This window comes from Larus michahellis, chromosome 8 (genome assembly GCF_964199755.1).
Source record: "Larus michahellis chromosome 8, bLarMic1.1, whole genome shotgun sequence".
NCBI lineage: Eukaryota > Metazoa > Chordata > Aves > Charadriiformes > Laridae > Larus > Larus michahellis.
In genome coordinates this window covers 44,729,356-44,746,836 of record NC_133903.1, presented here as the reverse complement: position 1 = coordinate 44,746,836, position 17,481 = coordinate 44,729,356, and the positions used below count along the sequence as shown (strand labels likewise).

At 45.4% G+C, this 17,481-nt stretch overlaps 2 protein-coding genes across 2 annotated transcripts; one reads left to right on the top strand and one right to left on the bottom strand.

Annotated features, from left to right (window-relative positions):
* Nucleotides 1–4,344: 4,344 nt before the first annotated feature.
* Nucleotides 4,345–7,829, bottom strand: CFAP144 (cilia and flagella associated protein 144). Its single transcript, XM_074597530.1, has 4 exons — nucleotides 7,685–7,829; nucleotides 6,791–6,850; nucleotides 5,793–5,896; nucleotides 4,345–4,747 (listed from the first exon to the last, which is right to left on the bottom strand). Exons 1-4 carry the CDS (start codon nucleotides 7,815–7,817, stop codon nucleotides 4,682–4,684), a joined length of 363 nt encoding a protein of 120 aa, XP_074453631.1. The 5' UTR covers nucleotides 7,818–7,829; the 3' UTR covers nucleotides 4,345–4,681.
* A 34-nt stretch (nucleotides 7,830–7,863) lies between these two features.
* Nucleotides 7,864–17,012, top strand: PIF1 (PIF1 5'-to-3' DNA helicase). The gene is made up of 12 exons (XM_074597529.1): nucleotides 7,864–8,504; nucleotides 8,579–8,684; nucleotides 8,762–8,887; nucleotides 8,984–9,137; nucleotides 9,696–9,810; nucleotides 9,885–9,991; nucleotides 10,425–10,564; nucleotides 11,226–11,332; nucleotides 12,229–12,316; nucleotides 12,941–13,086; nucleotides 14,080–14,271; nucleotides 14,612–17,012. Exons 1-12 carry the CDS (start codon nucleotides 8,019–8,021, stop codon nucleotides 14,666–14,668), a joined length of 1,824 nt encoding a protein of 607 aa, XP_074453630.1. The 5' UTR covers nucleotides 7,864–8,018; the 3' UTR covers nucleotides 14,669–17,012.
* The last annotated feature ends 469 nt before the right edge of the window (nucleotides 17,013–17,481 follow it).

The following is a 17,481-nucleotide window of genomic DNA, read 5'->3' as shown; positions in this document are numbered from 1 at the left end:
GCCCACGGTGTGAGCTCCTTGGGGAGGCGGTTCTGTGCGGTGGTGTGCAGAGCTGTGCTTCTTTCCCAGAACGGGCTGAAGCAGTGCCTGTCCGAATTCAAGCAGCAGCTGGCTTGGGTGGAAAGGCTGGATGTGACTTTGGGCCAGGCCGTCGATCCCATCTCACAGAGCGCTTCCAGCAAAGATGGTGTTGATCCTGAGAACGATTTCCAGAGAGAAATGAGTTTGTAAGTGTCAAAAAGGGAGATTTCTTGCAGGGTCTGGGCATACTGCTGCATGCTTGGAGTTGTGTTTCACAGGTGTGCTGCAGACTGCCGCGCTGGCAGTCACCAGTGTCATGTCACTCTGGGACCATGTGTCTTATTTTTGATGGTTCTGAATGTTTTCCAAAATAACTACAGATTAATGGATTAATGCTAGTATATTAAATTTGTCTTGTGACTGGAAATAATTTTCCTCCTTGCAGCAGACTTTCATCCTTTGCTGGAGAGTTTATTTAAAAAGTTCCTTGATTGCAGCACTATGGCTTTAATGCAGGATATGGATTTTTGTTTGTGGATTTTTTTGGGGTGTTATTACAGTTCTCGTGTTTTGGCTTGCCTTTTATAATCCAACATACAAAACTGTAACTGGAAACTAGATAAATGTATACGTGCAAGTTATAAGCGTTAATATTGTCCTGGCACCTAAATTGCTTTTAGTGTCCCTGAATGCTGTAGGGCACAGAATGTTGATGTAATTCTGGATCAATGTATGTTAGATCCCAGCATCAGTTAGCTTATGTGAGCAGCGTTTCCATCAGCGCTGGGAGATGCCTGATACCCAGTGACAGAGATGGTGCTGTGCTGTCTCCCTAGTTACCGGCAGGCGCAGGCAGCGGTGCTGGAAGCCCTACCTAGGTTGCGTAAGCTCCAAGTTCCTACTCGGAGGCCAGATGATTACTTTGCAGAGATGGCCAAATCAGACCAACAGATGCAGAAGGTATGTGCAGTGAATAATGGTGTTCTTCCCTGTGTTATGTGTTGGTTCTAGCCTGTGTTAGGGATTAACTTTAAAGTGTGATGTGTGAACACTGACCTTCATCTCTTTGACAAATGCCTGTGACAATGTTTGTGTTCGAAATTTTGTTTGTGGCAGGAAATTTATTCCTGTTTAGGTATTTCGGTCCATAACAGGTTGGAACTTAAAAGTGGAAGAGCACAATTTATGTTCTGTCCTGAATGTATTTAATATTAAAAATGGAGACTTTTTCTCTGTATGTGTGACAGTGGTTGTAAAGTTGATTGTGTTTATGCTCTTTGTCCTAAGACTTGCAGTCAACTGTGGCATTAACGTGATCTTTTTTCCCTATTTAAGTATCACCGTTGGTTTATACTTAGTGTGTTTTGGTTCTCTGTGATTTTAAACTGTGTTATTGAATTAATCTATCATGGGTAATAAGAAAGGAGTTGTGTAGAAAGTAAGAGTTTCACAAATTGCTTCTTGATTGTGGTCTTTGTTCAAAACAGAACCTTCATTTTTGTCTTAGTTTTGTAAAAAAGACTACATTGTATAAGTTAAACAAACATGAGATGGATTCTAATTTGGAGGTTCGCGTATGACTTGATCACTGTTTTGATGGCTGATAGAATCTTCCTAGAGAAGGTGATGATTACTAATTAGCTTGTGCTGAGACTTAAGTCAATTCTGCACATCACTGTTACCTTATTTTGCTAGCTTCTGTTTGAAGAACGGAGTTTTTATCTCCTAGTGCAGTCACAGACTGAATCCAGAAGATCTATATTGAAATTTTTGTAATCCCTTGTAACGTGGCATCCTTGTAGAAATGTTTGTGAACAAGGAGGGAACGAAAAAGATGTTTTCTATGGCATGGGAGGATTGTTGACTCTTCTTCAGTGCTTTACTTTTAATAATGATAAGAAAGAAGCTATCGAGTCCTCTACATACGCCTGAGTAGACTGACGAGATGTGACAAGATACTCCTGTTTAGCCATTCCATTAGAGCCCATTATAAGGCTTTGTCTTGTCTCTGTGTGAGTTTTGTCGTGCTAACAAGACTTTGTCAATTTGGCTACAGATCAGTTCAGGAGTTTCTGTAATAACTGTTCCCACCTTGAGTTGACGGAACGTTATGCCTTATAATCAGTGAAAAAACCTGCATTGTTTCAGGGCAGTAGCCAGTGAGTAAGTTTGGAGATAAATTGAGCATTATCTGATTGAGAAATGTTTCATATAATTCTTGATTTCAGAACTGCACAGCAATCATAAAATTCTCATATTTTCTTTTGTGTTACTGATAAATTTTGTATTTTTTTCCTATCTCCTAATAAGATTCGACAGAAGCTTAAGAGTAAGCAGGAAGCAATGGAGAGGTCTGAGAAAGCAAAACAGCTTCGTGCAATGAGAAAATACGGCAAGAAGGTGAGGAGGAGCTACAAAAGGGACCTATGTATGACAAGAATCTAGAGCCTAAGTGAGGAACTTAGACAGTGAGACCGCAGGAGGCTGGCTAAAATATATGGAATTTCTCTAGTCTTCTGTGTAGCTGCTTTGAAGGAAGACAGAGCAAAAGGTGGGATACTTTAAAAAAAAAAAAAAAGGGATACAACAAGGAACAACACTAACATTCTGCTTCTAATCTCAGGTGCAAACTGAGATTCTGCAGAAGAGGCAAAAGGAGAAAAAAAATATGCTGAACGCGGTCAAGAAATACCAGAAAGGTAAAGTTAACTTGTCTAAGAGAGCGAATGTGTAATGGGAATAATGATGTGTGAGCAAAGTAAGGCAGTGTGATGTGTGGTGTCAATCTGTCCTGCTGGGCAGTGAGCTTGAAAGGCTGCTGCTGGGCAGAATCACATGTCAATGGCAGTGAAGATCGTCCCAAGTAGCTGTTCTTCAGTGAGGGTGACTTGTTGCTATTACTTGCTTAGACTGAAAATTTGTATTTTCTGTGGTGGTGGCTGAGCAACTGTTATGTCTTCGCTCTTGCAGGTCTCTCTGACAAGCTGGATTTTCTAGATGAAGAGCAGACGTCGTCTCAGGGGAATAAAAAAGGCAGTGGAAGTCAACAGATAAAGAAAGGGTGAGACCAGAAAAGAAAGATATTTAAATGCAGAATCCCTGAATTTTTTTGAGTCTTTTAGGGGATTGTTTTGTGGAACAAGAAAGCTATTCTGATTAACGTTCATTAAAATAAGTCTCAGGTGGCTTTCTGTCCCTAGAGAGGAGGAAAGCTGTGGCAGAATGAAATGGAGACTGAAATGTGCTAATTTCTGCCTCTTCTATAAGAGGAGAAAGGTTTATGATGGCAAATGGGAGTCCATCAGCAGACACATGTGATGTCTTGAGAGTTTCCTGAGGAAAAGTATATAGACGATGATGCTGTGTGGTTGTTTTTTTAGACCAAATGCCAAAAGACGATACAAGAATCAAAAGTTTGGTTTCGGTGGGAAGAAGAAAGGATCAAAGTGGAACACGAAGGAGAGTTTTAATGACGTATCCAGCTTCCGGCCAAGCGTGGCGCACAACAAAGGCGCAGGAAAAGCAGGAAAAAGAGGAAAAAAAGCCCTCAATGTAAGTAAGATGTTGCATGCAAATGATCCTGGTTGGCTAGGAAGCCTCTCCTGGGAGGGAGAGCTGAGTACATGATGGGTGCCTCTAGCATCTGGAAGTGACAATGGCTGTCTTTGGGAGTTGAGCATAATTCAGTTGCAGATAGAGTTGAGGACAGTGGTTTGGTATCTTGGCAGGGAAATGAGTGGGACAGTTAGCAAGTACTGTTTGTTGCTACTTGGGTCCCAAAACCCCCCTCTCCAGAGGTGCTGACAAACATCTTCTTGGTATGCTTGCCAAGCTATAGAGCTAGAACAAAGATCGAGGACATGAAAATAAAAGATCTCAATCTGTCCTTTTTTTTTTTTTTCTCAGAAGAGACCTGGAAAGAGAGCAAGGCAGAAAATGAAGAACAGAGCACGATAGAGGACTGTGCTCCCCAGTGGGGTTCCTATGTTTCTGTGTTGCAATATATGTTTTTGCTGTCATTGAGCAGCTAACCATGGAGCAAGCTGGATGATTCCAAGTGGCAAGAAAAAAAAGTCAGTGGAAACTAGTGCCTTATCACTAATTTCTTCTTATCATCTGTTTTGTTGAAGGATTGTTTTCTACTTAAACCTCTGGTGTGTGAACGCATTAAATGGTTTGCACAGAACTATGTCTAATTCATGTTTAGTTGTGTTATGAATGATGGCTGAAGCCTACGCTTTGTTCCCTTCATTCTGACAGCTTTTTCCACAGCTACTGTTGCCATGTACTTGGTGAACTTGAGTTCTGGGTCATGTTGCTTGATGTCAGAATAAGAAGTCTGAAGCCTGTCAAGATGTTAAAGTGTTTTTTTAGACTATTCCTATAAATGGGTTTGCAAACAGCAGTGAGACAAATGCAGCAATCTTACAAATAGGTTTATTTCTGTAGCTATTGTCAAGCTGCAAATCTGGACAGACGGAGGTTCTCTCTTCCCTTTTCTTGCTGTCTTCTCTTGCCAGAAATCTACCAGACTCACCTAATATCAAGCAGGGCCTAACGTATTAGGTGTCATTAACTGCTTCTATATAAGTTGTGTGGCTTTGCTACTCTACTACTGCAGCTTCTCAAGCTGCTCCTCCCTGTGCCCTGTGGCAGCCATTTACTTAGTGATCTCAGTTTTCCGGCGTGGCAAGTAGAGTCTGCGATCAGTACGGTCCACATGAATCTGGGAAGGAAAAATGATGAACAGTCATGTGCTTTTACTAGAATTAGTAGTAGTAGTCTCTCCTGAGAAGAGTGATGCACAGTGTTCTTGCTGCTAAGAAATGCCCAAATGACAAATGAATAGGGTACCACTTATTTGAGAACATACTGTTCACTGCTTCATTATGATAGAACCTGGTGAAAAAGAAAAACTTGACATATGAAACAGCATCACGAGTCCTGATAACTCACTTCCCTACACGCAAATTTAGTTGCCTCTTTCCTGCCAGCCTAATCCTACCACCAGTATCTAACAGTGTAAAGCCCTGCTGGGATGTCTCTCTAACCTTGGTGTGAGTAACCATTTTACCTGAAGTGTAATAGGAAAAGTTGCAAAGACTATCTTTTCTTATTTATCTTAGTTTTCTTTGTAACAGGTCAAAATTAATCAGGCCCTCATTTGCTTTTCTCAAAACGCTAATCTACAAAGTCAGTCATTGTCACAGCTATTCGTTTGTCAGATGTGATTGATGTCTCAGCTTGTTAATAAGATTTCTTTTCCTCCTGTTTATTCATGCTTCCCCAAATGAATCCTCACTGGTGTATTCTGCCTCGGGTTTACTTAGTTAATTATTAATTTTATGGTTCTGCTTGCAGTTTATTTGAAAGGTACTGTACAGCAGCACACTTCTTTTCACAGTACTTAATGTATGTCACTTCACATTGCTCCCTATGCCATTTCTCATGGCTGAATGCTTTAATAAACAGCCGTGACTACATGTGTGGCATTTGGCAATATGCTTGGGGTCGACTGTCATTGTAGATATTTTGCATGCAAGTTTCTCAGGGGAAGTCTACTATTTCTGTGTTCACAAGCCTATGCCAGTGTGAAGGTTTGGTTGTACATTTTAAAAACTTGTTGTCTGTGAACAGCTCTGCTCATTCCTAGTCATTCCTGTTTTCCATGTTTGTCACACATTATTTTCTTGAATTGAGTATCTTTCATTGTGATGGGCTGAACCTCTCTGAATCCTGCAAAGGGTGGAGTCCTTAAGCACCCTACTCACCAAAGGTGTTGTGTTCCAGCCAATCTCCTGGCTTTCAGTTTGTGGCTCTGAGTATTTCTTTGTTGGCTCCAGTGCTGCGTGGTGAATAAGATTCAGAAACTTGTCTGTTGATTTAAGAGAACAAATACAGATGAAAGAAAGTATGTTTAAAAAAAGTCACCCCTGGATGTGTGTTAGAATGGGACATCGTAACGCTGTCCAAGCCATAGCAAGAAAGCAAAGGCTGGAGCAACCTCTGTGCTTCTGTGAATGATCATGTAAGAAAATGCAGGGTGACATTTCTACTCAAATTTATCCCAATAAAGTTTCAAGATTTGCCTGCCTGTACTGTCCTGTTAATTTTGTCATCCCTGTTTACTGTATTGCAGCATCTTACTTTTCTTATGCCACACCTAGTATTGACCAGCGCTTCACATAAGCTCTTGTCTTTCTCAGTTGCCTGAGACCTGCTACCTTTTCCTTTTTTGGTTTTCTTTTCCCTCCTAATTCTTGACTAGAGCAGGTGGACCTTAACCAACCATTAAGGTTTTCAGACAAAATTGGCATGTTAGAAATAAATGAGCAGTTGCTATAGGGTTTCTGTTATTAGTGCTCTAAAGCACGACTCAGCAGCCATTTCAGCAGTTTACCGTAGTGGTGGTTAGGTAGAATCTGCAATGACAGGCAGTATGTATGTATAAAACATGTTACTATATTTTTTTTTATTTTCCCCTGAAAGAGGTTTAGCTTCTCAAGCAGAATTTTATAGCGTGATAAATATAAACAAACATAAAAGCATAATTGCATGAATTCAAGCGTGCATCAGTAATGAAAAGTAATGGGAAAGGGCCTTAAAATGGAAAAAACCTGCCTTATGTTTAACAAAAATGAATTGATTTAACTTACTTCTGTTGTCACAGGGGTGTTTCCACATATGTCTAAACTAATTGGAATTTTTAAATCTTATTTATTAGTAATTTTCTTATGTAATTATCACAAGATGTTCAGAGATGTCTTACCATCTGCCGGCTCTTCTATATTATCATGCCAAGACATAGGCTTCCTCGTGATCGTGTGAACTGGAAAGAAATGATGCAGGTGGATTACTTTAGTATGAATTTAGCATCACAGCCAGGTATAGGATTTCCATCATTGCAAATGTTCCTTTTGGTTATTCCCTAGTCTGGACCCAGCTACTTCACTAAAGTTGTAAAGGAAGAACAGCATGTCAACAGAAAATGAGTTAGAGCACTGACTAATAGCAACTTCCTAGAAAGGGAAGGGCCTTAAGCATGCTAAAGGCCCTTCTACTGGATGCTGCCTACATTCACCACAACAAAGTTCCACACCACCCAAGTGGTGGCCTGCAGGGTGCCAAGTATCAGGAAATTCTTTTCCTTTGGTTTGTTTTATTGTAAAAGTTAGACCTCAGTGAATTTATTCACATCACCTGTCTGTGCCAGCACAGATTGTGATATTCTATGACTCTTGAGTTGGCAGGGAGAAATCAATCCAGAGGCTGAAGAAACATGGTGTAGTGGTGAGAGTCTCTACCCCATCCTAGCTCTGTGTTATCTCAGGATACATGGATTCCATATCCTGAGTAGTTGCCTCATTCTACGCGTTTACTAAGGCACTGTCTAATCTGAGCAAATTAGTCCTGTCTGTTCTGTCCTTGAGCGTGCAGACTAGTTCCTTAGGCAAAAGTTGCCCACCAGTTGCTCCTTCCAGATCTACGCCTCTCACTGGCTGCTGCTGGTATTCTTGAGTGCAGCTGCTTGTTTCTGACATGTAGCTGAGGGCTCTGGGGCCTGCTCAGGCCCTTGCCTTATACAGGTGGGCCCCTCAGTCTGCCCTGTGCCTTGCCCCCGAGGCTTCCGCGCCAGTTCCCTGTGACCGCGGGGCCGCCTCACCGCGGTGGAGCGGGTTCACGCTGTACTGCGTGTGCAGCCTCTGGCACTGCAGCTCCTTCCGCACCCGCTCGCACAGGAGCTGGTTCTGCCGCACCTGGTCCAGAGGCTGCTTCTTCTCACTGCGGGCAGCCATTGTCCCGCCGGGCGACGCGGCGTCCCGTAGCCTGGCAATGCCTCACGTGGTCAAGCATGAGGCTGCTGATTGGGCCCGGCGGGTGTTTTTTGGGCCTTCCCGCCTCCTATTGGCCGCCGTATTAAAGCCCCTGGTGCTGATTGGCGGCGGCTGCACGCGGCGGGTTTGAACGGCCGGTGCGGCAGCGGCTGGGACGGCAGGATGGAGGCCGCGGAGCTGTGCTGCACGGTGGCCGTGGAGCAGCCGCTGCCGGGAGGACAGGCGCCGCGGCGCCGCGTAATGCGGGGCGCGATGGTGCTGCTGGGCCGCAACGAGCTGCGGCAGCCAGTGCTGCGGGTGGTCGGCGGCGGCGGATCGGCGGCGGCAGCGGCGCTGAGCTTTGTGCTGGCCGGTGACACTGTGCGGCTCTTCACGCGGTTCGCTGGCGACGGGCGGGCGGCGGTGCGGGTGGGTCCGGGAGGCGCCCAGGTCTTGCTCTCCGACTGCCCCCCAGACGCCCTGCGCCGCTTCCTCCGCCTCCTGCGGCTCAAGGTGGTCGCTGGGTCGCGGGGAGCGCAGCGCGTCCCCCGCCTGCTGGACCGGCCGCCGCCGGCCTTCGCCCTCATCAGCCCGCTGCAGGAGCGAGACCTGCTGCGCGGCCCCGGCCACCTCCGCGGCGCCGAGGGGCGGGGGGAGCGCCCAGAGGAGGTGAGTCCCGGGGCGAGGGGGGCGGCCCCGGTTACCGGCCCCGGTCCTACAGCGTGCTGCCGCCTGTCCCGCAGGTGCCCCGCGCAGAGAGACGGCCCCCGGTGAGGCTCTCGGCGGAGCAGGAGGCGGTGCTGGGCGCCGTGAGGAGCGGGAAGAGCATCTTCTTCACCGGCTGTGCAGGTGAGGGGGCCGGGCGGCTGTCACCGGGTGAAGTCCTGGGGTCTCGCCGCTTACCTGCTTCTTCTCCCTCCTCCAAGGGACCGGGAAGTCATTCCTGCTGAAGAAGATCGTGGGGTCCCTCCCTCCGAAGAGCACCTATGCTACAGCCAGCACAGGAGTGGCGGCATGCCATATCGGTGGTACCACTCTCCATGCCTTTGCAGGTAACGGTCTGCCTGGCAGCGAGAGGCTGGCAGCTCTCGCTCCCACCCCAAAGAGTCAGGAGCTTCCCAAAGCTTTGCTTTCTTCTCCCCTGCCAGGGATCGGCTCTGGGAAGGCATCGCTGGAACAGTGCATTCAGCTGGCGGAGAGGCCTGGGGTGCGCCAGCACTGGCTGGCCTGCCAGCACTTAATTATTGATGAGATCTCAATGGTGGACGGCAAGTTCTTTGATAGGCTGGAGGCAGTGGCGAGGTGAGCGATTGTCAGGTCAAACAACTAACAGAAATGAATTTTCCTAAATGTCTAGGCTGCTTCCTTCTTCTGGTTATGTGAATGGATACAAGGCAATCCCTGGCATAGGACCGAAAGGAAGGACTAAATTATTGCCAGCATCTGGGCAGATTTTTATCTTAAAAGAGGTTTTAATCATGTCCCTGCTCCCTGGCTGTGCCTGTTTTGGTTCCTGGTTCCATCTCCAGAGCCAACTGTTGTTTGTAGAGCTGAGTCCAGAATGCATCTGTCTGTCTATGCTGCGCTCAGCAGTTCTCTCTTGCAGAGAGAAGCAGTTGTGGTACAGCAGCTACCAAACAAGCTGGTAATGGCATCTGGGGTGGGCAGGCAAAGAAAAATGAGTGTCTTGTAATAGCATTGCTTAATTATTTGTGGTCTTCTGACACAGCTGAGGATAATCATCTTTACTGCAGCTGGTATATGTTTGAATGTACAGATAATCCAAGTAACTTCTAAGACCAGAGTATGTCCAGGTCCTGGACGGCATTCAAAACTTCTCCTCTCTTCCTTCCCTCTCAGGGCTGTCAGAAAACGGGATGAGCCTTTTGGAGGAATTCAGCTAATCATCTGTGGGGACTTCTTGCAGCTACCCCCAGTCTGCAAGGCTAATGAAGAAACCAAGTTCTGCTTCCAGGTACAAACCTATCCCTAAATTCACCCTCATGCTTCAAGTCTGCATCTTTCTTAAAAAAAGAATGATTTTTCCAGTCAAAAAGCTGGAGGAAATGCATCCACATAAACATGGAGCTGACTGAAGTGCGGAGACAGACCGACAAGACCTTTGTCTCACTCCTGAGTGCAGTCCGTTTGGGCAGGTGAGGAGAAACTCACCTAACTGTAATCCCTGCTCCCTACCCATGGTGCAGAGGAAAGAGTGATTTGTCACTCTGTCCCTGTTCTCTATCAGGAATGCCTGGCTGGGGACAATGGCTATAAATGCTTTAGTTAATGTAAGCAGGTTTTATATATGCTGCTCTGGTAAGGAAGGACCCTTTCTAGGGTTCCTCTCTGCAATTTCTGTTCAGGGATACAATGGATCCTGAGCTGGCGGCGGCCAGGGCAGAGCCAGGGCACAAGCACACGCATGCACTGCTCTCCAACTTTGTTTAGTTAACTTCCACTGGCTTTCTCTCTAGAGAAAGCACAGCCTGGGGTTTGCACAGCCTCATCCAGCTGCGTGGAGGTTACTGCTGCTCAAGACCTGTTCCTGATCACTTTAACTAATAATCCCCTTTTCCTGGTTACCAGGTGCACAGAGGAGGTTACCAGGCTGCTGATGCAGACCACTACTAACAGGTCTGAGCGTGATGGGATCTTGGCTACGCGGCTCTGCACCCATAAAGATGATGTAGAAATAACTAATGAGAGACGCTTGCAACAGCTACCAGGTGAACTCCTGGGAGGAACTTGCTGGCTTTGGGGCTGAGCTCTGAGTGTATGTAACAGGGACACTGCGGTGTCAGGAGGAACTGCTGTTCTGTTGTGCATAGCAGCAGCAGTCCAAGATGTGTGTGTTGTACAGCTTTTTGCTTAAAAATCCACACTGTTACTTCTTGGTATATAATAGACGGAGAGCTTGTGGCTTTCTGTGGTGTAGGGTGGGTCATTATTGCCTCCATACCCCTTCTGCTGCTTTCTATAGCAGTTCAGAAAGGCTGCGCTCTATCCAGCCATGACTTGAATTGAGAACTATTTAATTTCTGCCTCCCTTTCTGGCCCTAGGATTCTTCTTTAGTCCTCTTTAGAGATCTGGTGCTGGTAGCAAGTGAAACTGGTCATATGCTCAAAATGGTGACCGCTCAATTCCTATTTATTGCTGGCCCTTGAATCCTGAGCCTTCTCATGCTCTGGGACATATGCTGGGAAGAGAGGCAATAGTGAGCTTTCTGCTGTCAAATGTGATGAGGTTTGTGTGAAGATGTCCTGCCAGCAGAGCAGAATAGATATTAAAAGAGGAACCGCTGTTAGAAATAAATGCTGAGCCTCCTGCAGTGCTGTGTGGAATATGTTCAAGGGTTGCAATTTGTCACGTCTTTCTTTCCATAACAGGAGACGTGCACACTTTTGAGGCTCTGGACAGTGACCCAATGCTAGTGAAGTTAATTGATGCTCAGTGTCCTGTGGGTGGTAGAATTGAGCTAAAGCTTGGAGCTCAGGTGGGTGTGTGTACATACATTTGTGAAAGACCAGTGGATCAAATGTCATAAAAATATAAAGGAATAGCAGATGAATATATCGAGTAGGTGAATGTATAGAATGCATATTCTATATAGAACAGCTACACCAGGCCAAAAGAAGACTCTAGCCCAACCCTTTGTATCCTTTCTGCTTGGAATCTTATCCAGACAGAGAACTGATTCGATTTGAGTACAGGTCCATGTCTTGTGGATGGTGGTAACCATTTCCAGCTTCCAGATAGTAGAGAGCACAGGCAGTCCTTGCCTGCAGCCTCAGCTCCAGGTACAGCAGCCCTCCTGACTCGTAAGAGTAGGGCACAGATTGCCAAATTTGTAGGACTAGATTCCTTGCTGTAAGCTGGGGCTGTCAGAGTGAAAATGATGCAGGATTGTGCTTAGCAGCTGCACTGTTTGCCTTGGGAAGTTGTTCCTTGGGTGTTCCCAGAATCTATATATGTCTAGGCTCGTGGTGTTTGGGGAAGGGGAATCTGTTCCCTGTTTCTGAGCTCACGGCTGTGCACAGCAGCAGCTCAAGTGAAGTATTTAGTGCTGCAGAATCACAGAATGGTTCAGGTTGGAAGGGACCTTCAAGATCATCTAGCTCCAACCCCCCTGCCATGGGCAGGGACACCTCCCACTAGACCAGGTTGCTCAAAGCCTCATCCAGCCTGATGTAGTAGTGTGGAATCCTACAAAGGAGAGGCTATTAAAGAGTTTCAATCAAATTGGAGGTGGTGCTGTATCCTGCAATAGGATGATGTGGCTGTTGCCACACAAGCCTGCTGTGCTTGTGCTTCTTGGCTAAAAGCTGAGCTGCAGGTGGCTGAACAGGCTGTAATGCCAGTGCACTAAGGGATTTTTCTCTTTCTCTGTAGGTGATGCTAGCTAAGAATCTGGATGTGTCTCAAGGGCTGGTGAATGGGGCACGAGGAGTTGTTGCAGGATTTGAAAGTGAAGAGAAGGGTAAGTAAGCTTTTGGCCTTTTATTGGCAAGGTGGCGGGAGGGAACAAAACAACTTATCATTGACTGCTGATGACTTGTTAATTTTGTCTACTGCCTGGTAAGAATAATTTGAGGGAAAGCAGGGAGGAGGTGTGCTCTGCAGTGAGAGGTTTGGGGTTCTCATGAGCTGCGATATCATGTGCTGCATCAGCTCTAGCTATCTGTAGGGCCTCTTGTATTTGCTTTTCCTTATTCTCTAGATGTCTACGCTTGTTTGCATTTCCTGTCCTGTTGAAGCATGTCTTGTTGTTCTGGGGAGGGTTTTTTTGTGTTTAGTTTTTCTCAGAATAATGTTCTACTACCTCCAATGTGTATTTTTCTCTGCATCACAACTGATAAATTATCTGACTTTAATTCTTCCAAATGGCATTTCAGCACATCCTATTTACTGTATGTGGGTTTAGGTGTTTTTGGTATGGGACTTGGGAATTTTCTTTTTTAATGTAGCCCTAAAATTCATGACAGACTGACATGGAGAAGGAGAGGGGAAAACAAAAAAAGTGTTCCTAGGCTGCTGGCTTCCTTTCCTGGTTCTTGAGTGTCAGGCATACATCCATATTTCTCTCTTGCTTCCATTCCTACAGGGCTGCCTAAGGTTAGATTTCTCTGTGGGGTCACACAGGTCATCAAAATGGAGAAATGGGTCTTCAAAGGACCATCAGGAGTTCACCTGAGTCGTCAACAGTTGCCTTTAAAATTGGCATGGGCCATTTCCATTCACAAGAGTCAAGTGAGTGTTCTTATACAGCTGTCTGTAGACTTCTACACCATCATAAGTCTTATTTTCTCAGTGAGCTTGTATTGCTGATAAAACAGGAAGCAAAACTGAGGCCCACGTTGTGGGGGAGCTCTGGAGTAGGTGTGTCTTTACCTGCAGAGAAGGCAGCACCTCTTCTCCTGTTTGTGATACTTGTCTATAGCAGTATTGCTAGCCTATCTTTGACCCTAGAGTTTCCACAAGGCTGCTGTAAACTGCCTACTTCATACTCAACTATAAAGTATCATTATTTACTGCTGCGGGCTGATCAGGATAGTGTTTCCCTGATAGCCATCACCACTAGTGATCCTGAGGTTTGCAGTCTACCTGAGGAAGGTACAAGAGTCACAGATGTGCTCTTTGGGCTGGACTTTCCCTTCAGAGGTGTGTTGGGTTTTTTCAATGTAAGTAATATGGTTCCTACCTTTTCAGAAGACTTCATACACTTTGATAAATACATCTCTCTGTAAAAGACCTGTGAGTTTGTTCCCATGCTACTGTTTAAACCAGTCCATATGATAAATTCTGCAGCCTCCTGGGACATCTCTTGGTGCAGACAGGGCTGGCCAGGCCCAACACAAACTCTGTCTCAGATGGTCTGCCTGAGGACTGCTCGAGCCTGGCTGCTCCTCTAGTTAATTACTAGGAGTGGAAACAGCAGGGTTTCTTTCCCTGCTGTGTTGGGTATATGGGATTTGTGGAGTTTTACATGAAGATCATCAGAACTGGTGGACCCTACTGTCTGCTAGCAGCTTCCTGACAGTGCAAAACTGTCTTTCCCCCCCCCTCCCCGAACTTTTAATCAGTTACATAGTCAAGCAAGGGACTTCCCTTTTTTTTTTTTTTTTATCAAGCCTGTACACTGAGGATTGTGCCTTTGACAGACTCACAGGTCACCTTAGTGTTGATACAGCACAGTGGTCTTGTTTGTTTGTTTTGTAACAAGCTTCTTTGTGTCTTTGATAGGGCATGTCTTTAGATTGCGTGGAAATCTCCCTGTCTCGTGTCTTTGAAAGTGGGCAGGCTTACGTAGCCCTTTCCCGAGCCCGTAGCCTTGCAGGTCTCCGTGTTCTGGATTTTGACCCGAAAGTAGTGAGAGCTGATCCTTCTGTGTTGCAGTTCTATAGGCAGCTGAGACGTCACCAGCTTCTAACCCAGGTAAAGAAAAATCCTGTGGTAGCAAAGGCTGCCTTGTGCAACCAGGATGAGAGATGTTTGTGCTGAGATGCTTCATTTTCTTCCCAAGCAAGATCGTTCAAATTAAAACTTGTAGTGGCAGGAGAGAAGAAACTGCAAAGAGGGAATGTGGTGGGGAAGCTCTTAGTGGCAAAACATCTACTGTAGTGTTTGGATGGGATAACACTACCTGGCCTGTGGGTGAAAGGGAGGGTTGGGGTTCTTTCATCCTCCTCATGCAGTAGGGGCTGAAGGGGAAGTGGGCACATAAGAAATCTCTTAAATTATTATTTTTTTTCTTCCCTTCCCCTCCACCCCCCAGGATTCCCTACACACACATTCAGGTGCTGATGAGAAGGAGAACTGGGAATGCAGCTGAGAATGCTCCTTTGGCCTCTGTGACGCATCAGCACACACTGAGTTGCAGCGATCTTGCTATTGAGTATATTTGATAACACCAATGAAGTTAAAGGAATTTTTTTTTTTAAAATGTTTGATTTGTTCAGCTGACTCCGGATGTGTAGAATTCTCCCCGTCTTGTGCCTCTGAAATTTGGAAGGCTCCTGTAGGCCTTTTCTGGGACTATAGTGTTGAGTACTTCTGTGTCACAGATGCAATTCTAGCAAACAAAATGACTGAACAAGGACATGCCTGATGGATCTTCCTATAGTTCTATCCTGTCTGCCTGGTTGCATTTTATTCTCCACATATGTAGACTGAAAACTTGTGTGCTTTTCTTCAAGTATACCACGGTTCAGACATGCGAGGTGTATGTCCTGTTTTCCTGGGTGGATTGGACCTGTTCACAAGAGTTGCTGACGCAGGGGAAAGCAGTGCTACATATCTGGAATACATGCTTGATCCTGCAAGCGAGGAGCTGCCAGGAGCTGGGCTATCACTTTATAGCATGCTGGGTTGTTCTTGCCTTCCAGATGTTTAACACCAGGAGGCTTTGCATAACTTCATCCACAAGCAGAACTAGGGGTTATACGTTGCCTGTTATGCTGATACATAGCCTTTTTATTAGTCTGTTGTATACAATGAGATGTGATTTTATTTTTTTATTTTATTTTTTTAACCTTCTGAAATGAGTTGGCACTGTTAAAAATAGGAACAAGTCCTACATCTTATACTTACGGAACTACAAGAATCATGAAAATCCATTACCCCATTAGCAAGACAGCAGTGAGAGGAGATGGGTGCTGACGGGAGCCCCTCTTGTTTAAACATGAGGATCTCTTAAATGGGAGTTTATGCTGGAAACAACACGTCTGACAAATGAGGTGGAAGTTGAATGTGCAATAGGGAATAACGGCCAAGGACACATGAAGTGAACTGTAACTTCACCTCTTTCAGCAAAAGCAGGAGTGAGCAGAACTAATATACTGTCTCTTTGAAGTCTTAATAAAGGAGAAGCTTTGCTCTTTGTATTTAGCACATTGCTTAAAGGCTAAGTAACTTGTATATTTTTAAATGTTTAACATGCAGGAATAATGTGAAATATCAACATCCAGCTGGAATTCGTCTCTTGCAGGGTAGTGTCTCTGTAACAAAACCTCTGCAATTTGAGTGAGTTGAAGGCCACTTGGAAGCTGTTCTCTTTAAAGCCAGGGAAGGATGTTGACTAGCCAGTGGTTAACATAACAGAAAGCAGACTTTTGGTAGGATTTCAAAATGTATTTTTTAAGTGGGGTTTGTTTTTTCTGGGCTTGAGGGGTAGAGTTTCAGAGGAAGCAATAGTAGAAGACAGAAATGTGGGAGTTATTTAGAGTTGCTTACTCTAAGAAGGGGTTTTTAATGTATCAGCACATTACTTCAGAGAAGTCTGGTGGGGAATAGATGGAAATACCTGAAGCTGAGGCTGGAGTCTGTGGAAGGTGAGACACCTTCCCTCATACTGCAGGCTCTGTTTTTTCAAACTCTAATTCCAGTTGTGTGTGTAAATGTGTGTGTGTATATATATATATTTTTTTTTTTTTAAACAACACCTAGCTAGTTGGCGGGGGGGTGGGGAGGGCAGTGAGGGTGCTCAGGTTTTCAGCCCTGTGTCTCCTGTGTAAGGCTGACCTCAGCCTTTCCTGGCCACCTCTCGTTCCCATGGCTGCACCTCAGTCCTACCCTGCTGTTTGTCCCCATCTTGCAGCACTCCCTGTCCTTCCCTCCTGCCTCTGTTCTGTGGTGGGTGCCCTGGCCAAACCTCTGTGATGTGCCACTCGTGCTTCCTGTGTCATTCTAGCTGCTTCTCAACATGCATCCTCCACCTCTCTTGTTGCGTTGAGTTTTTGATTTCATTTTGCTTTCTATTGTTCTACTATTGTTCTATCTGCTGGCATTGTGTTCATCTTCCCCTCATACCCCTTGTGCAGGTGGTCAGAGACTGTGGGTGCCCTAATCATCAGGGGCAGGGCTGTCTGTGCAGGCAGGGAAGCCCAACAGACAACCTAAAAGCCCGTATACTTAGCCAGTGGGCTGGGCTGGGGCCAGTTTGCACTCTTGTGGGTTTTCAGAGATGGGACACTGCATTATGAGGGGTTCGAGTTGCATTGGAGGTTGAGGTGTGGGGTCTGAAATGCTCAGGGATGTTAAAGTGACTTTTACTGTTGGTGTAGTTAAGAAGAATACGCCAGGCACTTCCAGTCATACACAATACATTGATTTATTGACAGATTGCGTAGGGTAATGAGATAATGCAGGTTCAAATCCTCTAACATCTCTTAAAAAGTCCCTGTACCACTGTAATGACAATGTGGTTTAGAATGTAAGAGGGTTGGCTACATACAATTCAAATAAACTTTTAATTGTGCTCTTGTGAAGTAACTCACTTCATCTTTCATGGGTTTAGGGACTGAAATATTTCCTGTTGTATGGGGGGGTGTGTGTGTGACAATTTGAGGTTTGAGATAAAACACTAAACAGAACTTAATGCTGGAAAGGGTAATAAATATTTCATGTTAATATTAAATGTACATGAAATACTGTGGTTGCCTTCTCAGAGGTGCAGCAATGGGAACAGAATAGCAGTGGCTCCTGAACACTTGGCAGCTGTCCTGAGGCCAAAAGGGGTCCGTCTGTGTAAATTTTGGATGTTCTCGCTCACTTCCAGCTAAAGCAGATGTAGGGATGGGGGCTGAGGCTGAAGATTGCTATTTAAATCCTAAAAGACGCAGTCAGGACAAATCTGAGCTGCCGGGC